Source organism: Alosa pseudoharengus, unplaced genomic scaffold, assembly GCF_046254945.1.
Source record: "Alosa pseudoharengus isolate Yale_2024_CS ecotype anadromous, Long Island Sound unplaced genomic scaffold, YU_APseudo_1.1 YU_APseudo_1.1_scf_11, whole genome shotgun sequence".
NCBI lineage: Eukaryota > Metazoa > Chordata > Actinopteri > Clupeiformes > Clupeidae > Alosa > Alosa pseudoharengus.
Genome location: NW_027468576.1, coordinates 20,831,144 through 20,851,021, shown reverse-complemented (window position 1 = coordinate 20,851,021; position 19,878 = coordinate 20,831,144). Strand labels below are relative to the sequence as shown.

At 41.7% G+C, this 19,878-nt stretch overlaps 1 protein-coding gene across 7 annotated transcripts; it reads right to left on the bottom strand.

Annotated features, from left to right (window-relative positions):
• Nucleotides 1-2,176: 2,176 nt before the first annotated feature.
• dazap1 (DAZ associated protein 1) lies at nucleotides 2,177-19,647 on the bottom strand. Of its 7 annotated transcripts, none has more exons than XM_076278379.1 (13): nucleotides 19,383-19,647; nucleotides 17,711-17,751; nucleotides 16,511-16,677; nucleotides 15,963-16,028; nucleotides 15,398-15,505; nucleotides 14,822-14,870; nucleotides 11,140-11,222; nucleotides 8,518-8,671; nucleotides 7,243-7,272; nucleotides 6,859-7,011; nucleotides 6,360-6,527; nucleotides 4,525-4,614; nucleotides 2,177-3,091 (listed from the first exon to the last, which is right to left on the bottom strand). In XM_076278379.1, exons 1-13 carry the CDS (start codon nucleotides 19,448-19,450, stop codon nucleotides 2,919-2,921), a joined length of 1,350 nt encoding a protein of 449 aa, XP_076134494.1. In that variant the 5' UTR covers nucleotides 19,451-19,647; the 3' UTR covers nucleotides 2,177-2,918. The 7 variants fall into 7 exon arrangements, with proteins under 7 accessions (XP_076134494.1, XP_076134493.1, XP_076134492.1 ...); XM_076278378.1 differs by having other exon boundaries at nucleotides 6,847-7,011; nucleotides 15,398-15,502; nucleotides 19,383-19,640; XM_076278377.1 differs by having other exon boundaries at nucleotides 6,847-7,011; nucleotides 19,383-19,639.
• Nucleotides 19,648-19,878: the final 231 nt, after the last annotated feature.

Genomic DNA, 19,878 nt, shown 5'->3' with positions numbered 1-19,878 from the left:
GGTTCTATGTGGAGTTCCTTTACTTTAAAACATTTAAAACCAAATGTGAAGAAAATACAATGCAAGTCAATGGAAGACTTCCACGTGGCTGAGTTCCAGATAACTCAAAGCCTACAGAACTCCACACTGCACCTTTAACCCTTAAGAACGTAGGTTTTATTTAAACCAACGTACTCCACTGGGTGAGTTTTTTGGGCTGCGTCACTAGCGTTCTACACTGACATTCTATAGTCATTATTAGGTGGCCTACAATCTATGCAGTGCAGCATGGCCTGATCTGTTTTATTTCACGTGAATATTGCAAAGTACCACACACACACATGCTTTCATCATGTGATCACATCATAGCTGTCAACCCTCCCGTTTTTTCCGGGTTTCTCACGTATTTTAACTTTTTTCCCGCTGTCTTCCCGTTTTAATATTTTCCCGTAAATATCCCGTATTTTAACAATCTCATAACATTAGCTCTACCATCGGACTTGTCAGTCTCTGTACTGTTGTCCTGTTGCTACACCCTTGCCCTTCCAACGAAACAGATGTTTTCAAAGCATCGTTTTGCTTGCTTGAAGGCGACAGTGAGACTATTTAAGATGCACGAGAGCACGATTCAGTGGCATCTGCATAGTGTAGGCTACGGCCGAACGCTGTGTGTATCGGCCTACCACTCAGCTACGAGTAGGGAAAGAATTCCCCTGTTTGTATATTCACTCCAAGTTGGCCTACCATAACTTCCCAACTCTGCACTAAAGCCCATAAACTGCATGACAGGCTATTTATATTTTCTCTCTAAAATATCTAAAATAACCAAATGCATTTGTTCAACTTTATGAAGAAGAATTACGCACTATAGGCTACTTGGAACGCACACATTTTGTTTGCGCAGGAGAGAGAATGACAGTGCACAGGGCCATCGATTAGGCTACAGAACTTTAGCCTTGCTAGGGCTGTATAAAGTTGACCAAATTAATATAGGGGGACGAATGTTGACATTTTCCCGTATTCTGCGTGAGAAACCCGGGAAATCTCCCTTATTTTCAAAGCTCAATGTTGACAGCTATGGATCACATGTGTTGCATGCATGCACCTGATTACGCAAATGAAGTCGCGCTGACAACGTGTTACAATTGTCACGAGGATAACAGGACACGCGAATATCTCTGCTCTTACCTCAGACGGATGTTCAATGTCCACACCAGAGTCGTCATTAGATGTAAAAATAACCCTGATCTCTTCATCAGTAAACTGACGCCTTTTCAAATGTGCCATGACTAATATTATCGATGAAATTGTATAGCGTCTGTAAATACTACGATTGTTTTCTGAATGAATGAACTTCGAGATGCCGGTCGCTGTAATGTTTTGCATTGACGGACTTGATGGATGCACTGCTATTGCGCAAATAAAGCTGTGATTATAATGGGACAAGATAAAGATGTATGCGCATTTCTTGTGCGAGTTTTAATGTCATGAATGTAGCAAACTATGTTTCCTGAGCCGCGTGCGTTACTCAAAGCTACATAGCTCGTGAATGAACGATGTTTGTTTCCAGCATTCCGTACATTTCGCGGTCATTTTGATTTTCTTCTTATCAGTGGCCATGAGATTTGACTAAACACTGAATAACATCATCATTTATTTTTTAAAAAAGCACTAATTTTGCTTGTTTTATTGTGCTTGGTGTAATGACTGACATTCAGAAATATGGCAATAAATGGCAGTGAAGCTAGCAACATTTGTAGCCTCCTGTAAATAAACGTCTTCCCAATACTTGCCACTTCCGTGGATTTTGTCATGTATAGCCCGACCACACAATCATAATATAAACTAGATCTGCAAAATGTGGACATAACCAAATGGTAGTGGCAAAGTGATTTGCGAGAGATCTTTGACTTTGAGAATGTACAATGTCAGCCCATGTTAGCCAACAAGTGGTAGCCCATTGTTAAGCAGCAATTAGAATACTTATGTAGCAACATTCCAAACACAAAAGTGTGACGGTACGCTTTTACGGATAGTTAACGGCCGTCACACCAGTGTGACGGTACGTTCTTAAGGGTTAATGAATGAATGTTGACTCAGACAAAAGTATAATATTGACATAATATTGATTATATTGACTATATAAATAACACACTGTTGCAGAGTACATTGTATTAGACACATAAACACACCAGCATCATTTTAAATAATTTATTTCAAATAAAATTTCCTTTTTGTCGCGCCGGTGCAAAATGCACAGAGCCAGCCACCTGAGGGAAGTCTACATCCTTAAATAAAAAAACAAGCAAAGCGCACAGTCGTACAAAATTCATTAAAAAAATTGCACAGTTTAGGTGTATAATATATATTTTCATATTTTTCCATTTTTAAACAAACTTAAAAATAAAACGTTCAAAGGCTCAGAAAGTAAACAAAATTCACAAAATGAAAAATAAAAATATTTATTTTTTTCCCTACTCCTTTTAAAGCTGAATAAAGACCCTGTAACTCCTGTATCTGGTTTGTCTTCTCTGTGCTGATGTTGGCCCAGATAGTTCAAACATATTGCTAAGTAGTTTCGGCCCAAATACAAAACATGACGTAAAACATCTTGCTCCGAGTAGCTTTTTAGTAGTCCGTCTTCCTACATCTTAGTGTGTATGTCTGAGACCATAACAGAGCAAATCAATAGTCTTCCGGGATGTGTAAGAAGTATTTGTGATTTTTTTTTGTATTTTTTGTCCTTTTTTTGTTTTGTGTTTCGCTTCTTTCATCAATATTACTTTTCAAATGTTCAGGAAGGGAAAAAAAACCAACAACCACCCAAGAAATCCAGTTTCTTTGTCTCGCCATTGTGACCAGAGGTCACACGTTGTGTGTTCTGTGTGTGTGTGTGTATCAGATTCCCTGACGTTTTTGAGCCAGCTGGATGTGTGGTCTCAGCGTCGGTAGGGATGGAAGCCCTGGACGTTGTGGTTCTGGCCGCGGGCGAAGCTGCTGGCCGCGGTTTGGGGGCCCGCTGAGGGCTGTGCAGTGGGGGCCGCGTAAGACGCTGTCTGTTGGGTGGGGTCTGCGAAACTGTGCCCAAACCCGGTCAGGTCCTGGCCGTAACCTGCATCGACAAGCGCGTGCGGGCACGCGCACACACACACACACACAAATACACACACAGACATACACACACACACACAACATAGAACACATGCAAAACACAAGGGAGCTTGAGTGTATGAAAAAAAATTAGAGCTTGATTAAAATTGGTTGACAGTGAACTGCTGCTTCTTGTTTTATTTGTATTTGCATTGGCTTTGATCCATCAACATTGTCAGCAGAAACTGGCCTCAGGTCCCTGAGATAAAGTTCTTTGAAGAGTACAGCACAGTGTTATCAAAGGGCTTATGAGGTCAAACTTCTACTGCACTGTATGTTGAGGACCAATTCCAATATAACACAATATGCTATGTGTGTCACTACGAATGAAACATCTGGATTGCTTTAGCTTTAGCCAATATTAATATCTGTATTGAATAAGAAAGCTGAGCAGGTGTGCCTGAACTCTCTCCCAGGAGACTCTTATAGACTTAACTGTGGGATGTTGCAAAACACACAAAGATCAGACATCTGAAAGGCAGAGAGGCTTTGGCAGAGATGGTGAAAGGAAAACTTGTTGATGTTGAAAGATTTTTTAGGTTTTGCCATGTAGCCAAATTGATTTTTTAATCTTAACATCTTAGGCAGAGGAAGGAAAAGACTGCTGACACGACCATGGTCCTAAAAAGAAAACAAAAGTCATTGGAAGATTGGAGACAGAGACATTCCTCTCTAGATAGATTCTTGCAGAAGTCAAAAGGAGGGCCTTACATAATATAAAAGTGACAAAAGGGAGGAAAGAAAGAGAACAAAAGAACACTGACTAAAAAACAGAACAGAAATGGAAAAGACACATTGTACACCCGAACGAGATAAAGATAACCTTTTTCCTTGTTGCAATTAGATCATCCTTTCACCAGCAAAGCAATGCAAAGAGGAGAGCAGTGGGAGAGGGCAAAGACAGGCGGGGAGAGGCGAGCGAGGAGATTGCGATGAAGCACAGCTGCTGACGAGAGAGCTTAACCAGGTCTGTTCGGAATAACAGGTTGGCCTTCTTCAGGCGCCCTCATGCTGCACTAACTGCAAGTCATTGAGATAATTTGGTTAGCTATTTTTATTTTATTTATTTTTGGAGTTGTCTCAATGAAATCGTTTCAAGGCAAAGCTCTCCGCTCTCCAGACAGAGAGCATGCAGCTGTGAGTTACCACACCAGAGCAGGAGGTGAAAACGGCTGATGTAATGTGTGCACAGGTGCACAGAATTACATGAGAAAGCAAGGGAGGAATGGAGGGGGGAAGGGGGAAAACTGAAAAGAATTTGAAGGCGAAAAATGAGTCTATAAACCATAGAGAACAAATGAGAGTGGAAACCGCAGCTATGGGCTGAATGTCTGCTAAGGCTTATTTGTCTTTATTTATTATTGAGTGTTTGTGAAAGGCAATGCTCACACCTACCTGCACTATATCCCTGCTCATCCTGACCATAAGTGTGTGAGGGACGTGTGGGTCCGTAGGAAGAGGGGTCCTGAGGATAGTTACCCAAGCCTAGCAAGGAGATGAGGGAGACCAGGTTGACTAAACCCAGAGAGGCTGGCTTAACAATATGGCTTCTTCTGGAGGGGATGGTAGCCCGCAGTTGAAAGCTATCTACAGATGGCGCTGATCATGTTGACGCTTTTGTAATTCTTTTGGTCTTGTTTCAATCAGGTAAACACCTAAACTGGGCTGCGGCGTATTGTAAATGAGTAGTTATATATTTTAAAGAAGACTGATTTAGCTGATGATCATTCTCCAAACATAGACAAATGAGTGTAAATGGGTGACCGCTGTCCTTCGCTACCTTAGAGCGTATGGGTGTCTGCTTAGTGCCTAGTGATTAGCAGCTGGATGGAGGCAAAGCACAGGCATGGTACACAAACAGCAGGAATGGATTCACTTCCTCTGCACACTGGAAGCTCAAATCATGTGACTTCACAACACAATTCCCCACAGGCTTACATAGCTAAAAGCCAAACCACCCCCCCCCCCCAAAAAAAAAGGTACAACCCCACTGTGGCTTCGCAATTTGGTCATGTAATCCTTCACAATCCCCCAAAGCATTAGAAGAGGTCCCAGATGTCCTGATCTAGTTTGTCTGAATCAGCACCTGGCAATAGTTGACGCTCACTTCCCACAAAATGTTGCATTTGTGGGGGAGCTCTTAAAGCACACCACTAGATCTGGCTCCAGCTCAGCACACAAAGGTGTTATATTAAAGACCTTGCCTAATGCAGTTTAATTGTGCACAGAGATAAATATTAAGAGATAGATAGGAGGAAATCAGCTTCACACCATATGGACTTTGAAAAACGGAGTCAGGATAAGATAAGATACTCACAAGATAGGGTGAAATATTAATATGCATATTAATATGTCTTGTTACAGAGGCTGTGACTGGGTAGGGACAGGGGCAGATTGTAATGTCATGCAACATTTCAACCTGCCAGCCAAGTTGCCATAATGGTGTGACCAGTTTCATTAAAAAAAAAACAATTAGGTACAATAATACACTGAAAAAAATTCCCTCTAGGCAAAGTGCAACATAGGATGATCTAATTCGAACATACACCGTCGGTTACCAGTCCGCAAAGCTCCGAGCATCTGACAGAAGCCCTGTGGAAACAACAGTGATCCAGTGCAGGGGATGGGCAGAGCGCGGGAGGGGAGGGGAGGGGAGGGGAGGGGAGAGGGGGTGGCGGAGAGGGTCACAGCAGAGGGGCTATGAGCTCAGCTCGCAGCTCGGAGGCGTGTCATGCAGCCAAAGCTCCATGGGCTTCAAGACAAGCTCTCTGCTGGCGTGCATGAAAAAGGGGGGCATCTTCACAGCTGAAAGTGAGCCGCTGCTTTAACAGCAGATTCTGGGAAGTAGGTTTTTGTGTCTTCTGTGTGTGTGTGTGTATGTGTGTATGTGTGTGTGTGTGTGTGTGTGTGTGTGTGTCTAAATTATGAATATGGTAAGCAGCAGGTTCAGAGTTGAAAATAAGGTGCTTTCTGATGCTGGGCAGATACCACTGATGTTAACTCCTAAGTGAAAGCACAAGAGGGTGCTGTTATCAACATCTTCGTGGCCTTTTAATCTGTTGTGCCATTATCCATCGACCACTTAATCAGTTCAACTCCCTCTTGTGCTCATTTTAGGACTTAAGACTTAAAAGCAGACTGACCTGGGACCCGAGTGCATGTGAAGGGGTGCATATCGGCGAGGTATGTGTATGTGTGTGTGTGTATCTGTAGTTGCGGTTGATACGCACCATATTGGCTGTAGGGGAAGTCTGGCTGACCCGTGGCGGCTTTGCTCATGTCCTGAGTGGGGGTGGTGGCAGGGGCAAAGCCCAGGGGCGCCGTCCCCGGGGTGGTGGGAGGCGGAGGCATCCCCTGCGGCACAAACTGGTCACCTTGAGGCGTTCCGAAACTGTAGCCTGTTGGAACACACAGACACATCCAGCCAATGCGGGTGAGAGCGAAACAGACAGCCTTCAGGTAGACCAGCAAATGAACTGTCTGGTAAGTGAATTACTCAATGAATGGATTCATCTGAGCGCACCAGTAACATAACATTTCCAGCCTTTTTACAAACGGAACATTTGTGAATATTTGGAGGTTCTAATAGGAAGCTAGCGTACCATGCCCAATGCATGTCAACATTAGAGCCTAGAGAAATCCAGTTGTGAAGTTCAATTCGTATACAGATACTCTAAAGCAGTATGTTGTTTGTGAAAGAAAGACAGGAGCCATTACCCCAAGACTGACCAAACTGAGGAGGTGTGCTGTAGCCCTGCTGTGGGTATCCCTGAGGTGCCGCGAAGCTGCCGGCCGGGGCCGCTGTGACGAGGAAAGCGTTGAATGGTGAGGGGGGTTGTGCTGGGGCTCCTCGGCCTGCTGGTAAAGGGGGGCCATAGCCACCTGTTTCACATGCAGAGGAAGGAGCAGGTTTAGGGACCTATAAGAGGCCTTAAGCAACTTAAATGTATTTTGTTTCATTCAATGGATTAATTAAAAGGCACTGGAATCAGATAATTCCGGTCTGAAGTTCAACTTTTTCCATCTTATCCACTTATCACTTGACCCTTTGATAACACAGTTAATTAATGCTGGCCCTAACACAATGTTATGACAAGAAAGAGCACAACCTACCTATGGGTTGACCTGTGGACACCCAAACCCCTGAAACCACAATAAAATAAGGCAAATGAGTACACGTGGAAAGACAACTCCTGCAAGTGCCATGCAAGTTTCTGCTCAACTCAGCAATTCAATATTCCACTTCAGAAAAGTCCACAAAAATGTTATATGTTATATTGTATGAATATACATTTTGGCAAATGCACATAAGCAAAAACTGAAATTAAACTATTCAGTGAAATGTCTATCTATGAGCAAAACATCATAGAAAACAAAGAAAAGCAGGAGAGACCAGGGCACAGCTAATGTGGGTGTAAATGAAGCACAACACACAGCACACAGTTAAGCACGATGAATGGGACTATTTCCATATTCCTATTCCTCTTGTTCTTTCAGTTGGGTCTTTTGTAAATGTTACAGAATCTAAAACATCTTATTTCTTTATTACCCCCTTGGTATCTGTCCACTTTTGTTTTTCTCAGACCCACTCACAGACAGAGCAGAGTACAACCTCCTAACAACAGTTGGTTCTAACATGTTACAACCAAGATGTACAGTACACTGTTAATAATGAGAATAATTCATTTTGCTCATATAAAATTAGAGTAACTTATCATGTTAAGCTAATATTAGGCCAAGTATAAATCCACACATGCATAAATTATGTGTTATTGGGGTAATGGATGACACAGCGTTCAGGAAGTGGAAAATAATGCACGCTGAGGTGGTAATAGGGCCATGATACATGAGAAGCCAGTATTGAGCCAAAGACACATCCATACATGTGTAAATTACAGCCTGCTCTTACAGACTGTGGCTGTTTTAAATATTTGTTTCTTATCAAACCGTATGCACTTCATATACGTATGATAAGAAAGCACATTTGGTTCGCAGAGCATTATATTTTGAATAATTTCTTTATCAATTTATCAGTCTAAAATAGCTGTGTTAAAATACCCTGTTACATTGTAAATTAAATGTACTGTACTTGCCCAGCTTTCGCAGTATTACTCACAGGTGACAATGAGTTTTCTGCATAGCTTACATTTTAAATTGTAGCAGATGGCTTCTTCTTTTACTTGCGTCAAGAAATAATTAATTTCTCACATACACTGAAAAGCATTTGGGGGAAGAAAAAAAAAAAAAACTCTACTCTCCAAACCCAAGCCTCTGAGAAGCAGTGGACTCTCTCTTTAAACATCTTTGCCATATCAATCTTTAATCTGCACATTTAAGTATTCACCCAAGGTGTTGTACTCATTGTTCCTTACTACCATGCCCACTCACCCTGAGGTCCGTAGCTCTGCTGCCAGCCCTGGGCTGGTGGAGCTGACCAGCCGTTGGCTGCGCTCAAGATGCCCCTAGGTCCCCACTGGTTGGCGCCGATCTGCCCAGGGCCTGGCGCTTTGCTGTCGCGGGGTTCCGCCTTTTTCACTTCAACCTGTACAAAGGACAACGAAAACACAACTTGCAAGGCGAGACTTTCCAACTTGATCAACCTGATCTAAACGTATTCAACTGCATTAACATCTAACTTAAGTGTCTTACTTTGTACTTGAGCCATTACATATCATAGCTATAAACTGAAATATATATTAGCAAACTCTGTATGCATGTTGAGGAATACTTATCATATAAATATGTTTCTCAGATACTCATGTGCAATAATCCATGCAGAATGCTAAATGTTGAATGTCCAAATGTAAATAGTTGAAAAATCCAAAAGGATAATATTTATCTTTGAATTTGAATTAGCAAATTTCCTTTAAGATATGTATCAGAGAAACATAGATTTGCCCTACCCTGCATAAATTTCTCCACAAACTTGCCCTTCAATTTAAAGTAAATCTAATTGAAATGACTTACCTTTCCCCGGTTAACGTTTAATCACAATCTAATTTATGTGGCATTTCAGAGGGAAATGGATGTAGACGTGCTATTACCTCATTATCTAGCAGACTCAAAGACACATGCAGATTATTTATAATGAACATAGTTCAAATTACTGGCGAATGTTCATACTGTGTCTAATTGGAGTAAAAATTAGTGCTGTTTTAGCGATTAGCTGTAGTTTACTTGTAGTTACAGTCACGCCACCCTGTACCAACTCTTTTCTACTCTGGTGGAGGGTCATGTCACTTCACCTCAAGCCAGTCTTAGTTCTTAAAAACAGGGAAACGTAAAAAAAAAAAAAAAAAAAAACACCACTTGCAGTGCCCGACCACAGAGATAGCAGCATTGAGTTCACTGAGGAGTTTGTTGTAAAAACCAGGCTATCGAGAGGTGGGTATGGGTCGGACAGAAATAGAGTGCCGACTCTAAAGAGGCTGAGCTATTGGGGTCACCTTGCGTCAGGAGTGAGCCATGATATTCTTCTCCTTTCTAGAAAGTGTCTTAAAACTGTGGTGACATCCCCCTCCCTTCTCTCCTCCTCCCTCTCTGTCGACCCAATTATCAACACGTGGCAGTGCGTGCTCCACGCCTCCCCTCCGGCTCCACTACCTCCTCTACCCCTGCGGGCTTGCAGGGCTGGGAGTGATGGATGCCTGGCTGCTACCACCCAACACCAGGACTGGGATTTGCAACACAGTTTGATGTGCTCCAGTTTCTAAATTTATAACACTATATACCCCCCCCCCCCCCCCCCCCCCCCCCCCCCCCAGCCCCCACCTCCCAAAAGTCCCAGTTGCAATAATGTCATACCAAGAACAATGGCTCAGGTAAGAATCCCAGCCCCTTTTCTGGGAAAACAGGACAAAGTCAAGGAGAGGGCTGGAAAAAAAAAAAAGGGGGGGGGGGGGGCTCAGGGAGAAGAGAAAAATGTAGGCTGCCAACTGTATGAATCTATGGGAAAAAAAACCTATTTTCACAACAGCCCTTTCAAAACTGGTTCAAGGAGGAGGTCGTAACTATTAGAGACCACAGTTAGATGCTACACTGCAACTTTACATGGCCGGAATATGTTGCAACCTCAAAATGCTGCTCATGCATAATAATGCAGTAATTGACGGTTTGACCTTGACAGAAGCTTGTTAAAAAAGAAATGAAATCATTAACATGCAATTCTGCACTAGGGGATCATGGTAACCACCACCAGTGAGAAAAGAACAGGCACATCCCACTACTCCTGCAAATCCCTGAATGCATAACCCCAATTAAATATATAATGGCAAAATCATTCTGAGGACCAACTGGTAAGGTACCATCACCAAGACATGGCTTGAGTTAAGGCATGACTAAATTTCTCCACAAAGAGTGCTACAAATGACACCTCAGTGATCTGTGAGACAACTTCCTACTCATGGACTTTAGATGGATGACACAGTATGGAGATTCTAAAATGGAGGTCACTTAATTGAGATTTTCTTTGAGCTATTTCTTCCTTTCTTTCTTTTAAGCAACTCATCAAGTAAATGTTTAGAACTCAAACTGTAAGTGACCTGGCAGAAGAAAATAAATCAAACAAGTTAAATGAAAATAAAAATGAAAAACAAACAGAAAATGAAAGTGACCAGTCCTTTAGGTGACTTCCACTAGGACAAAAATCCAAACTACCAACCAATGCGTAGATTCACATTTTTGAAGTATTTATCTATGTAACGCCAGACATCCTAAAGGAGTGGTCCAAATAAACCAAGCCTTGAGCGACTAGAAGTTATAAGATGTGTGATATTTTTTAGAGTCTCATCTGACACTGTCTAGTTTTTGCCATATCTGGGTTAGAATTGATTAAAAGAACCATTCCATTACCAGCTGGACAACTAGTAGGGGCCAAACGTGAGGTTTGAAAATTCTAGGTTAAGAAAATCTACTTGCCATTTGCACACGAGTGTAACAAACGGCTTTTGTGGCCATGTCGCCCAAGCCTTCGTTTCAGCTTTAGGGTAAAATTAAACTACAACTACACACTTTTTTGCCCATGATGTCGTGAAAATGCATGTTGACAGCCTGGTCCACTGATTGTTCGGCCTCGAAAGTAATAAATCCAAAACCTAGCCAACGACCAAAAGTGAATCAAGGTAGCAGGGTGTTTTTTTTTTTGTGACATCACAAGATGAAGAACAATTTAAGGGGTAGGGAGAAGGGGGGAGGGGAGAAGGAGAAGGAAGCCCAAGGGGATCCATCAAGGCAGAGCTGGAGGCTCCTGGGGTTGGGATGACGTCGCCAGTCCTGAGGAAAACAAGGCCCGGGGTGGAGGGGGACAACAGTCTTAACACTAGCTGCTTCTTCACCTCACCTGAACCAATGGAAAATGATGACAAAATCACTAAAGCCCTCTAGGCCTCCAGTCTAAAAATATAAAACTCAGCTGGTTAACATTTCTATTGTGATGTTTGATGTTTTCTTTGGGACAGTTGTGGCCATCATCCTAATCTCAGTTTTGTGACAATAGAGCATTCCAGCAGCAGTGCTCTTAACGCTTAAGGCTGTGGACATGCTGGACAGCCCCCTCACAATCTCATCCCAACACCAGCTTGATCTTTCCCCTTGTAAAATCGTTGACCAGCAAATGCTGGCAGCAGCCGTACACTTGTTAATGCACAACGAAAACAAAAACAAAAGGAAATTAAAGACAACTTAAGATGGCGAACCAAAGTTGTACATTGTTGATCGGCTGTCTCCAAGCTTTCCCAAAGCTTTCTTTGTGCTTTGGGCAAAACCTGGATAAGCCTTGTATGAGACAATATCAATATATATGTGGAGCAATTTAAATACATCTTACAACAGCAGCACAAAGATATAGGCCGTAGTTCTTTCCAAAATCTGACAGCAAAGAGATGTTGCTGTCTGTTTCGTGAGGTATAACCAAAGTTTCTTTTCCTCTTTCATTGTTAACGCAAAAGCGTACAGTCTACACTGCTTTGCTAAACTGAGCACGGTGGAGGATGTCTATATAGAACACGTCTCAAGGGTAACCAACTTGCATTGGATAAATAATTACATAAACATCTACAAAATCAACACCATGTTCCAGGTTAACCAGGGACAGTGTTGATAAGACATTAACTTTGTCACTGATTTGTTGCCTTTATTAGACATTAGCAAAAAAGTTAGCAAACATATGAATGATGTCTTCGACTCTTCTTTTTACCACCCTCCCAGCTTTTAATAAACCATTGTGCAAGGAGGTTATAAATGCTCAACACTCAAACACTCTAACTTTTGAGCTCCTCTTAAAACTGCACTCCAGCTTATTTTTTTCCTAGACAGAATTAGGGTCCCATTGATTTCCCTTGTGCAGTTTATATAGGTTACATACAAGTAGAACCTGACCTCAAATCTCAAATTTGCCATCCTAAAAGTTGTGTCCTGCAGAAACTAAACTCTGTTTCTATACCATTCCTCTGTGACTAAGACAAATGTGAAGCGCTTGTTAGCTCCTGGCAACAAAAAAACGACCATGTGCTAACTATGCTGCAGCACCATCCAACAACTCTGAACTAGTTTGCGCCGATCAAATAAACTTATAGTAGGCAGAATTAGGTTGTGAGAGTCTCGCACACTGGGATCTAACCTGATTCAGATTCTGGGCCCCTGTGAGAGCAAGGGGATGCGAACACTTCCAAACACGTTACATGAAGCAATGCCCATCTGTGTGATTCACGACTAAATATATCACTCGACCTTGACCACGATCTCAATACTGAAGGTCGTTACGACAGCCGCAAAAAGCTTCAGCACAGCAAAGGATGCCTAAGGACACTCGCTGGTTAGTTTGTATCCGTAAAGTGAGCCAGGTCACAGTATGCACATATCTAGAGGATAAAAGTCAACCATCAGCCAGCCGGCCTGCTTTCTACAAGGATAAACTAAACTCACCCTGTGCTCTGTGTCATTTCCATTAGTCATTTGAGCACAGGTGGTGGTGGTGGTGGGGGCTGAAGCAAGATGTTGGTGGAATTTGCTTTAAAAATACTGTTATATAAATAATGTTATTGTCTGGTTTTGTTTCCAGTGTTCACACTATCTGAAAAATCCCTTTTCGTGCAAGAAGGGTTCATTCATTCTCTCTTTCATTCAGTATGTCTTGATTTTGCTTTTGTTTTTGTAGATTGCTAACTCAACATGAACATGTAATTCTCGAGTTTGGCTATTCACAGCTGAGCTGTCTAATGAGCTGCTAGCATGGTCCACTGAATGATATTAATCATCCACTTTGATCTCTTGTATTGTTTTCCACTTCGGAACACGCATTACAATTCACAAAAACAAGAGTTCAAATTCACAGTCGCACATTGTTGGCCTTATCTACAAATTTGGGTCATGCAAACCTCATAACTTCCAGACTTCAACATATTCACATCCTTGCGCATGTATGTGCAATCCACAATGTACTCATAAACCTTGTCTACACCTCTTGAACACACAGCCCATGCCATTGGCTCAACAGACCTATATCTTTGTGGTACCACTCAGTACACTATGACCTAAAGGAGAAAAGAACATCTTAAAAAGAGACAGAGTTAATCACATTCATCCAAACAATTTCACAAGGAAAAAGGGGAACAGAAAAAGAAAGATAGGGCTTACTTACAAAAGTACTTAATTTCTACATGAAAAACACTTAATATGCAATTTAGCATGTAAATAATGTCTAGGTCAATGTATGGAAATAAAACTTACTCAGTGTCTAAATGTTAATTATGATTTACAACAGAAAGGGGTATTTAAATAAATCTACAGCAACATCTGAATGCTTTTCTATGTGTTTATATTGTGTAAATTCATATGACAAACTATTCCAGGGCTACCCAAAGAGATAGCTATGAAAACAGAGATCTGTGAAGAATTGTTCATCTATGTGTTAGTGTGGTTTTGCACCAGACGTTATTACACAACCCCTGCTGTGTGGAAGCTGTCCTTATACTCAAACTTGATATCTCCACAGTGATACAACTCACATGTACTTTGCAATTACAACCAATTTCATCCCTCTAAGTCTAATCTAATAATTTTCAGTCGACCTCAGGTTAATCATTTTGTTGAAAAAATATACTATCCCATACCGCCTACTAAGTAAAAAATGTTTCTTTAACATTGCCAGCCTTCTCATTTAAAATAACACTCATCTATAGATGCTTTTATTACAACATCAAACTAGGACCATTGACTCAGTCTACACAGTATTTGCAGATCATTGGCTGGTATGTGGTATAACAGCTTTTAGGTAGTCGTAATTTTATCAAATCAAATACAGACAAATGAGCACCAAAAACGCATGCTTCTCGACACACCAACAGAACGAATTCTCACAACAAACTACAGCCACCGTGTAAATGCACCATGGGCTGAATCTACCACAAAACACCATGAGGATTTAGTCTGAACTTCATGCTGATGCAGTTGGGTTTGCTTTCTCACCATGCAATGCTCAGATCGCATGGCGGAAGAGTTGGGCATGCTGGATGCAGCTTCTCTGTCTGGGGTGGGTCATGAGTGAAGTATGGAGAGAGAATCAGTTATGAGGAGGATGTGTGTGTTAGGACAGATTTTTGTTTGATAGGGTTTTCCCCCTCTTTGGGTTAGAATAGTTTGTCATGGTGTGGTGGAAGGGAGAGGATGAATGTGAGAAAGCCAGACCAGATTTTACCTCGGGGCCTCTGTTTTTCCGCGTCATAGATCATTACCACCTCTGTGACCTAACATGAAATACAAAATTATAAATACTACACATCAAACATTTGGATATATTCAATAGAATGTGAAAATGCTATTCTGCCGCAAGAGCCAAAGGTGGGCATTAAATTCCACCAAGGTGGGGGAAGAGTAACATTCACTAACTGTGCACCCACGCTAGTTTAAATTGGCTTCATGTTGTGCACTACACTTTTTTCATGCAATTCTTAGAATTAATTAAGGGATGTCTCATTCAGTTTAGACAAATAACTGTGTGAACATTCAAAGATGATATTGAATGCCTTAAAATACTGAATGCGCTAAAAGCATCAGTGACCACTTGATAGTTTGATAATACTACTTTTTGTGAATGAAGAAAGTCAGTATTAAATGTTTACTATGAAAAGGGTCTGACTGATTTAGAAGCATTTAAATTAATTAACCTTTACAATGGTAATAGCAAATGATACCCACCATCTTCCTCCTGATTTGATAATGGGTGGATCTTATTATTTATGCATGCAAACATAAAACAAGTTCTACCACTCACCACACCAAATCTGTTAAAATAATCCCTGAGTTCAGGTTCCCCGCAGTTGTGAGGAATCCCACCGACAAATATCTTCTTAGATTTATTGCTATCACTTTTTCCTGTCTTCTGTGAAAAAAGGACAAAAAACACACACTGAATCAGACAAATTCTAATGGAGAAGGAAAGATCGATACTGGCATTGGATTGTTCAATGAAGCTAGAGCAGCTAACATCTCTTCTATGGCCCAAGGCCACTGCTCTTGAGATGTCACATTGATGTTCTCGATTTGTGCTGAGCTTGAAAAAAAATGACCCTCCTCACTTTCCACACCAAATGGACAGGAAACCACAAGTCCAACTTGACATTATCCCTTCCTAAAACTACATTCATGCCACATTCACAAGAACAATATCTGCCCCTGCTAAATTATTTTACAATGTGTGTAAACAAAATATTTAGGGACAGAGACAAAGACAGACTGATCTTTCAATCTAGAACCCTTTCTACTTCCTCCCTCATCTAATGCCCTGTATCTGCTTCTGCAAGCGGGTGACATTGACCTTGTCGCAACAAACAGCTTACCCAGCCTTCCTTTGTGCGGGTCTTTTCAGGTTGCATCCCTCGGGGAGTACAAGGCTTGGGATCAATCTGTTGGTAACAAAGACAACAGTAAGTCCCAATTCCTGTCCATTTGTCCAAAACGTTTGAGATCTACATTGTGTGACAAAACCATGTCATGTGTTGTGTATTCATGTGCCCAGGGACTGCAGATGGAAATTAGCTTATAGCTACAATCTGATATGAAGCATCTTCTCTCACTCATGAGATTAATGTATCTATATACGATTTCTGATGTAAATAAACCAAATCAATCAATCAAAATATACTTTAGCTTTTGAGCTCATCATCACAAGAAAATCATATGAGGTCTTGGAAAGAAAAAAAACATCAGGTGTATGGGTCAACTAAAAATGTAAGGAACTATTGTGTTTTTGGTTTTGTGAAAGACATAGGCTCTATTGACATGATAAGATTAACACATTTTGGCCTAAAATAAATATGTTAGTCAAGAGCGAATGACACCACACACACACACACACACACACACACACACACACAAATATACTCACATTTCTTCCATCAAGGTTGTGAGGTTTAGTCTCCAGCACCGTCCGAACACAGTTGGGGTCTTTAAACTTCACAAACCCAAAGCCCCGGGATTGATTTGTGCTTTTATCCTTCATGATAACACAATCCACCACTTCGCCATACTGAGAGAAGTAGTTTCGTAGCGTCTCTATTAGCAAAAAGAACAGAGCCATTAAACAGGTGCAACAATCAGACCAATTCAGGATACCCTGCCGTTGCATCCCAGAGATATACTTCTCATGATCGGAACATGAAATATATGGATGGGGTAACAAATGCTCCTTTTACATAATAACCTCACAGACATTCTCAAGGAAAGAGGCGTTCATCTCTGCAATCACTTCACGTGCTTGCAGCTGTAGCGCTTCTCTAATTTGGTAAGTTGTTGCAAGCTCCTGGCTTGCAGTCTCCCCCTCTGATGTGAATTAAGTTACTGGCCTTATTATTTTACATTATGAGATCATTGGGCAGAACTCAACTCATTCCAATGTTAAGGCTGAGAGGTTTGAGGGGTTGGGGGTTGGGAGGCGGCATGCTGCGGCAGGTTTCACAAGCAACACGAGACCGTTTCATGGCTCACATCGCTTGACGCGTGTGGCTGGAGGCCTTGTGGCACGGCCGCAGAAATCAGTGATCAGTGGGGGAGAGATGGAGAGCGAGAGAGAGAGAGAGAGAGAGAGAGAGAGAGAGAGAGCGCTTGTCAAGTCAACTTTGGGGGGTGCAACATCAGGATGCAGAGCTCAATGCAAACACATCAGTGGTCGGATGAAGCACACTCCCGACAGGGCAAGTGAAAGCCCCAAGCAAGAGATGCACAACAGCACAACTTAAGTCACAGAGGACCACTCAAGAGAGACAAACTATGAGGTTTACACACTGCTGTGTGTGAAGACTGGAGTGACACGGAGGTTTGCTTTTCATTTCTCAGTTGGCTGTAATAAAAGTAAGGTGTTCATGTCAAGACACCAGATAAAGAGGCCAGTAGTATGGGAGATTAGGTTGTTGTCTTCGAGTACAATCTGCCTGCAGACACGCTGTAATAGAGACAATGTATCCAACTATCTGAATGCAAGGACAAGGCTGGTATGGCATATGTGCGATGTGAATGTTATAAGGGTTTCAGCAATAAAGCTACATGACGGTATTTACCATTAACAATACAGTAATGAGAATCAACTTACCCTGTGTGGTACTCCAGTCTAAACCCCCCACAAAAAGCTTCCTGAGTAGAAAGAACACACATGAATTGCTTTGTTGTATGGTCATGTCAAAACTGAGCTATTTTTAGCTATACCTGCTAGTATAACTAATGGTTTATGTGAATGTCCCATGGTCAATTAGATATGCAAGGAAGTGGACAAACTCTTAGAAATCTTAATACTAAAATAACTCAATAATAAGCTGCATTTCCTGGACGCAGTTACACTGGTCGAAAATTCAAGCTGACAGTGACATCTATAAACATTCACGTGTAAAACACTAATACTGCATAAACGGAATGCACCACATCAGTATTCCATTATACATGGCAGGATGGCCGCTTTCGGTATGGTCTGCTCTGGAGAAACTATCAAGTAGCAAAATTGCATCCCTGGTCCACTGATAACCGTGTTATCTCTTGTGCAAGACGTTTAATGTAACTTTCGAATTTCGCTAAGATGGGGTTTGCTTGACAAAGTCTTTACTTGTCAGGATGAAGCACAGGATTTAACGGTACAGAAGAAATTGAGAAGGTGACAAACATGATTTTCTTAAAAATACCATATTTTCAACTCGGAGATAACATTTGAGCACGGGAATATTACGACAGGTTTCGTGTGCTATTACCTACTTAAATGGCACTGTGTGGCATGTGCCAAGGTCATATCAGAAATAATACCGACAAGCTGTTCTAGTCTCTACAGAGCCATCATCAACCTACGGAGCTCTCTCAACATCTGCAAATTCTGCAGACAGCAAGCCATTATGCATCCACTGCTAACTAACTGTAACAATATGACCCATTAACGTAAGTGTAATATTAATTAATATCGCTAGCAAATAATGGTAGACCTAAACAACATTACCACCGATGGGTAACGTTAATGCCCATTATAAAGTCATAACGAGTTTCGAAGGTAACGTTAGCTGCAATAATTTCAGTTATTAGTTGGCTGAAGAAGATGTAGCACTACTGAACACTGGCAAGACATTTCCATTTCACTTTCACATTCTAGCTATCAAGGCTAACATCGGCTAATGAGGTGGCTAGCTACGGAAGAACCAATGAACAATCAACTTGAGCGCACAGGGGACAGAGGACATGACAATTACAGGCACCTCACTACAACCGGCTGAGTCAAACAAGCCGTCGCTAAAACGATTGAGACTGGGCCTACATAAAAGAATTTTGAAGTGACATTTGCCCAGCGGCTCAAAGTTTGACAGAAAACAGCTTGCTAGCTTGCAGGCGTTAGTTACCGTAACGTTACTTGCTATGGGATATGCTAGCTCCATAGCAAGTAAACCAGTAAGCTAGCCAGCTAGCACTAACTGTCAACAATCACCTTCCAATTGGAAATGTATGGAAATACAATCCAGTTCAACACCACAAGTACTACCAAATTGACCACATGACTAAATAGCACTGTTGTAATGTCTAAACATATCGCAGTACGCTGCCATGTCTAATCACCTAACGTTACAATACTTTAAATTTGCTATTCGCTAATTGACAGGTCTCGTTAGCCAAGGCGATGTCAAACTTACACCCGGCGTCTGTTGGTTGTAACATGTCAGACTTAAAGACCAATAAAGTAACTGCCCACACTAAAGTACAGTTGTTGTCTTTGGCTTTGCGAATAGCAATCTTACCCCACTTCATCTCCCACTAAGTTGTTGTTCATTTCTGAGGCAGGAGCGGCGGACTGGAGAGTAACCATCGGTGCTCTGTGTGAATTCTTTCTGCCTCTGATCTGCACAACTCTCCTCCGAGGGAAGGTCACTCCGCTTCAGGTTCAAACCGAATCTGCGCAATGCCGACGCGTTCGCCACGGGGTTTTCTAGCAGGGGTTTGAAATTCACTGGGACATGTAGTCATGATGTGGGAAAAAACATAGTAAAGTAGGCCTACACTTCGGACTGAAGAGAAACATGCGAAAGATCCATATTGGTGACCAGCGATAACGAAAGTGATTATTTGGATTGCATTCTGCCTACTTAGGCCTAAATTGCTACTCAACTAATGCCTGTCAAAACCTTTGGAACAGGACCAATATTGGGTGAGAACAAACTAGGCCAGGAAACAGACTGGAAAACCGACAGAAATGTTGGCGACAGAATGTATTTTTCTGCATTGCAACCAACACAG

Coding starts and splice junctions, on each gene's coding strand:
- dazap1 (XM_076278377.1), bottom strand. CDS start 19,450: ATGGTTACTCTCCAGTCCGCCGCTCCTGCCTCAGAAATGAACAACAAC. Junction 4,615..6,359: donor CTTCCCCTACAGCCAATATG/GTGCGTATCAAC, acceptor TCTCCTTGCTAG/GCTTGGGTAACTATCCTCAG. Junction 3,092..4,524: donor TGAGCAGGGATATAGTGCAG/GTAGGTGTGAGC, acceptor TTGTCGATGCAG/GTTACGGCCAGGACCTGACC.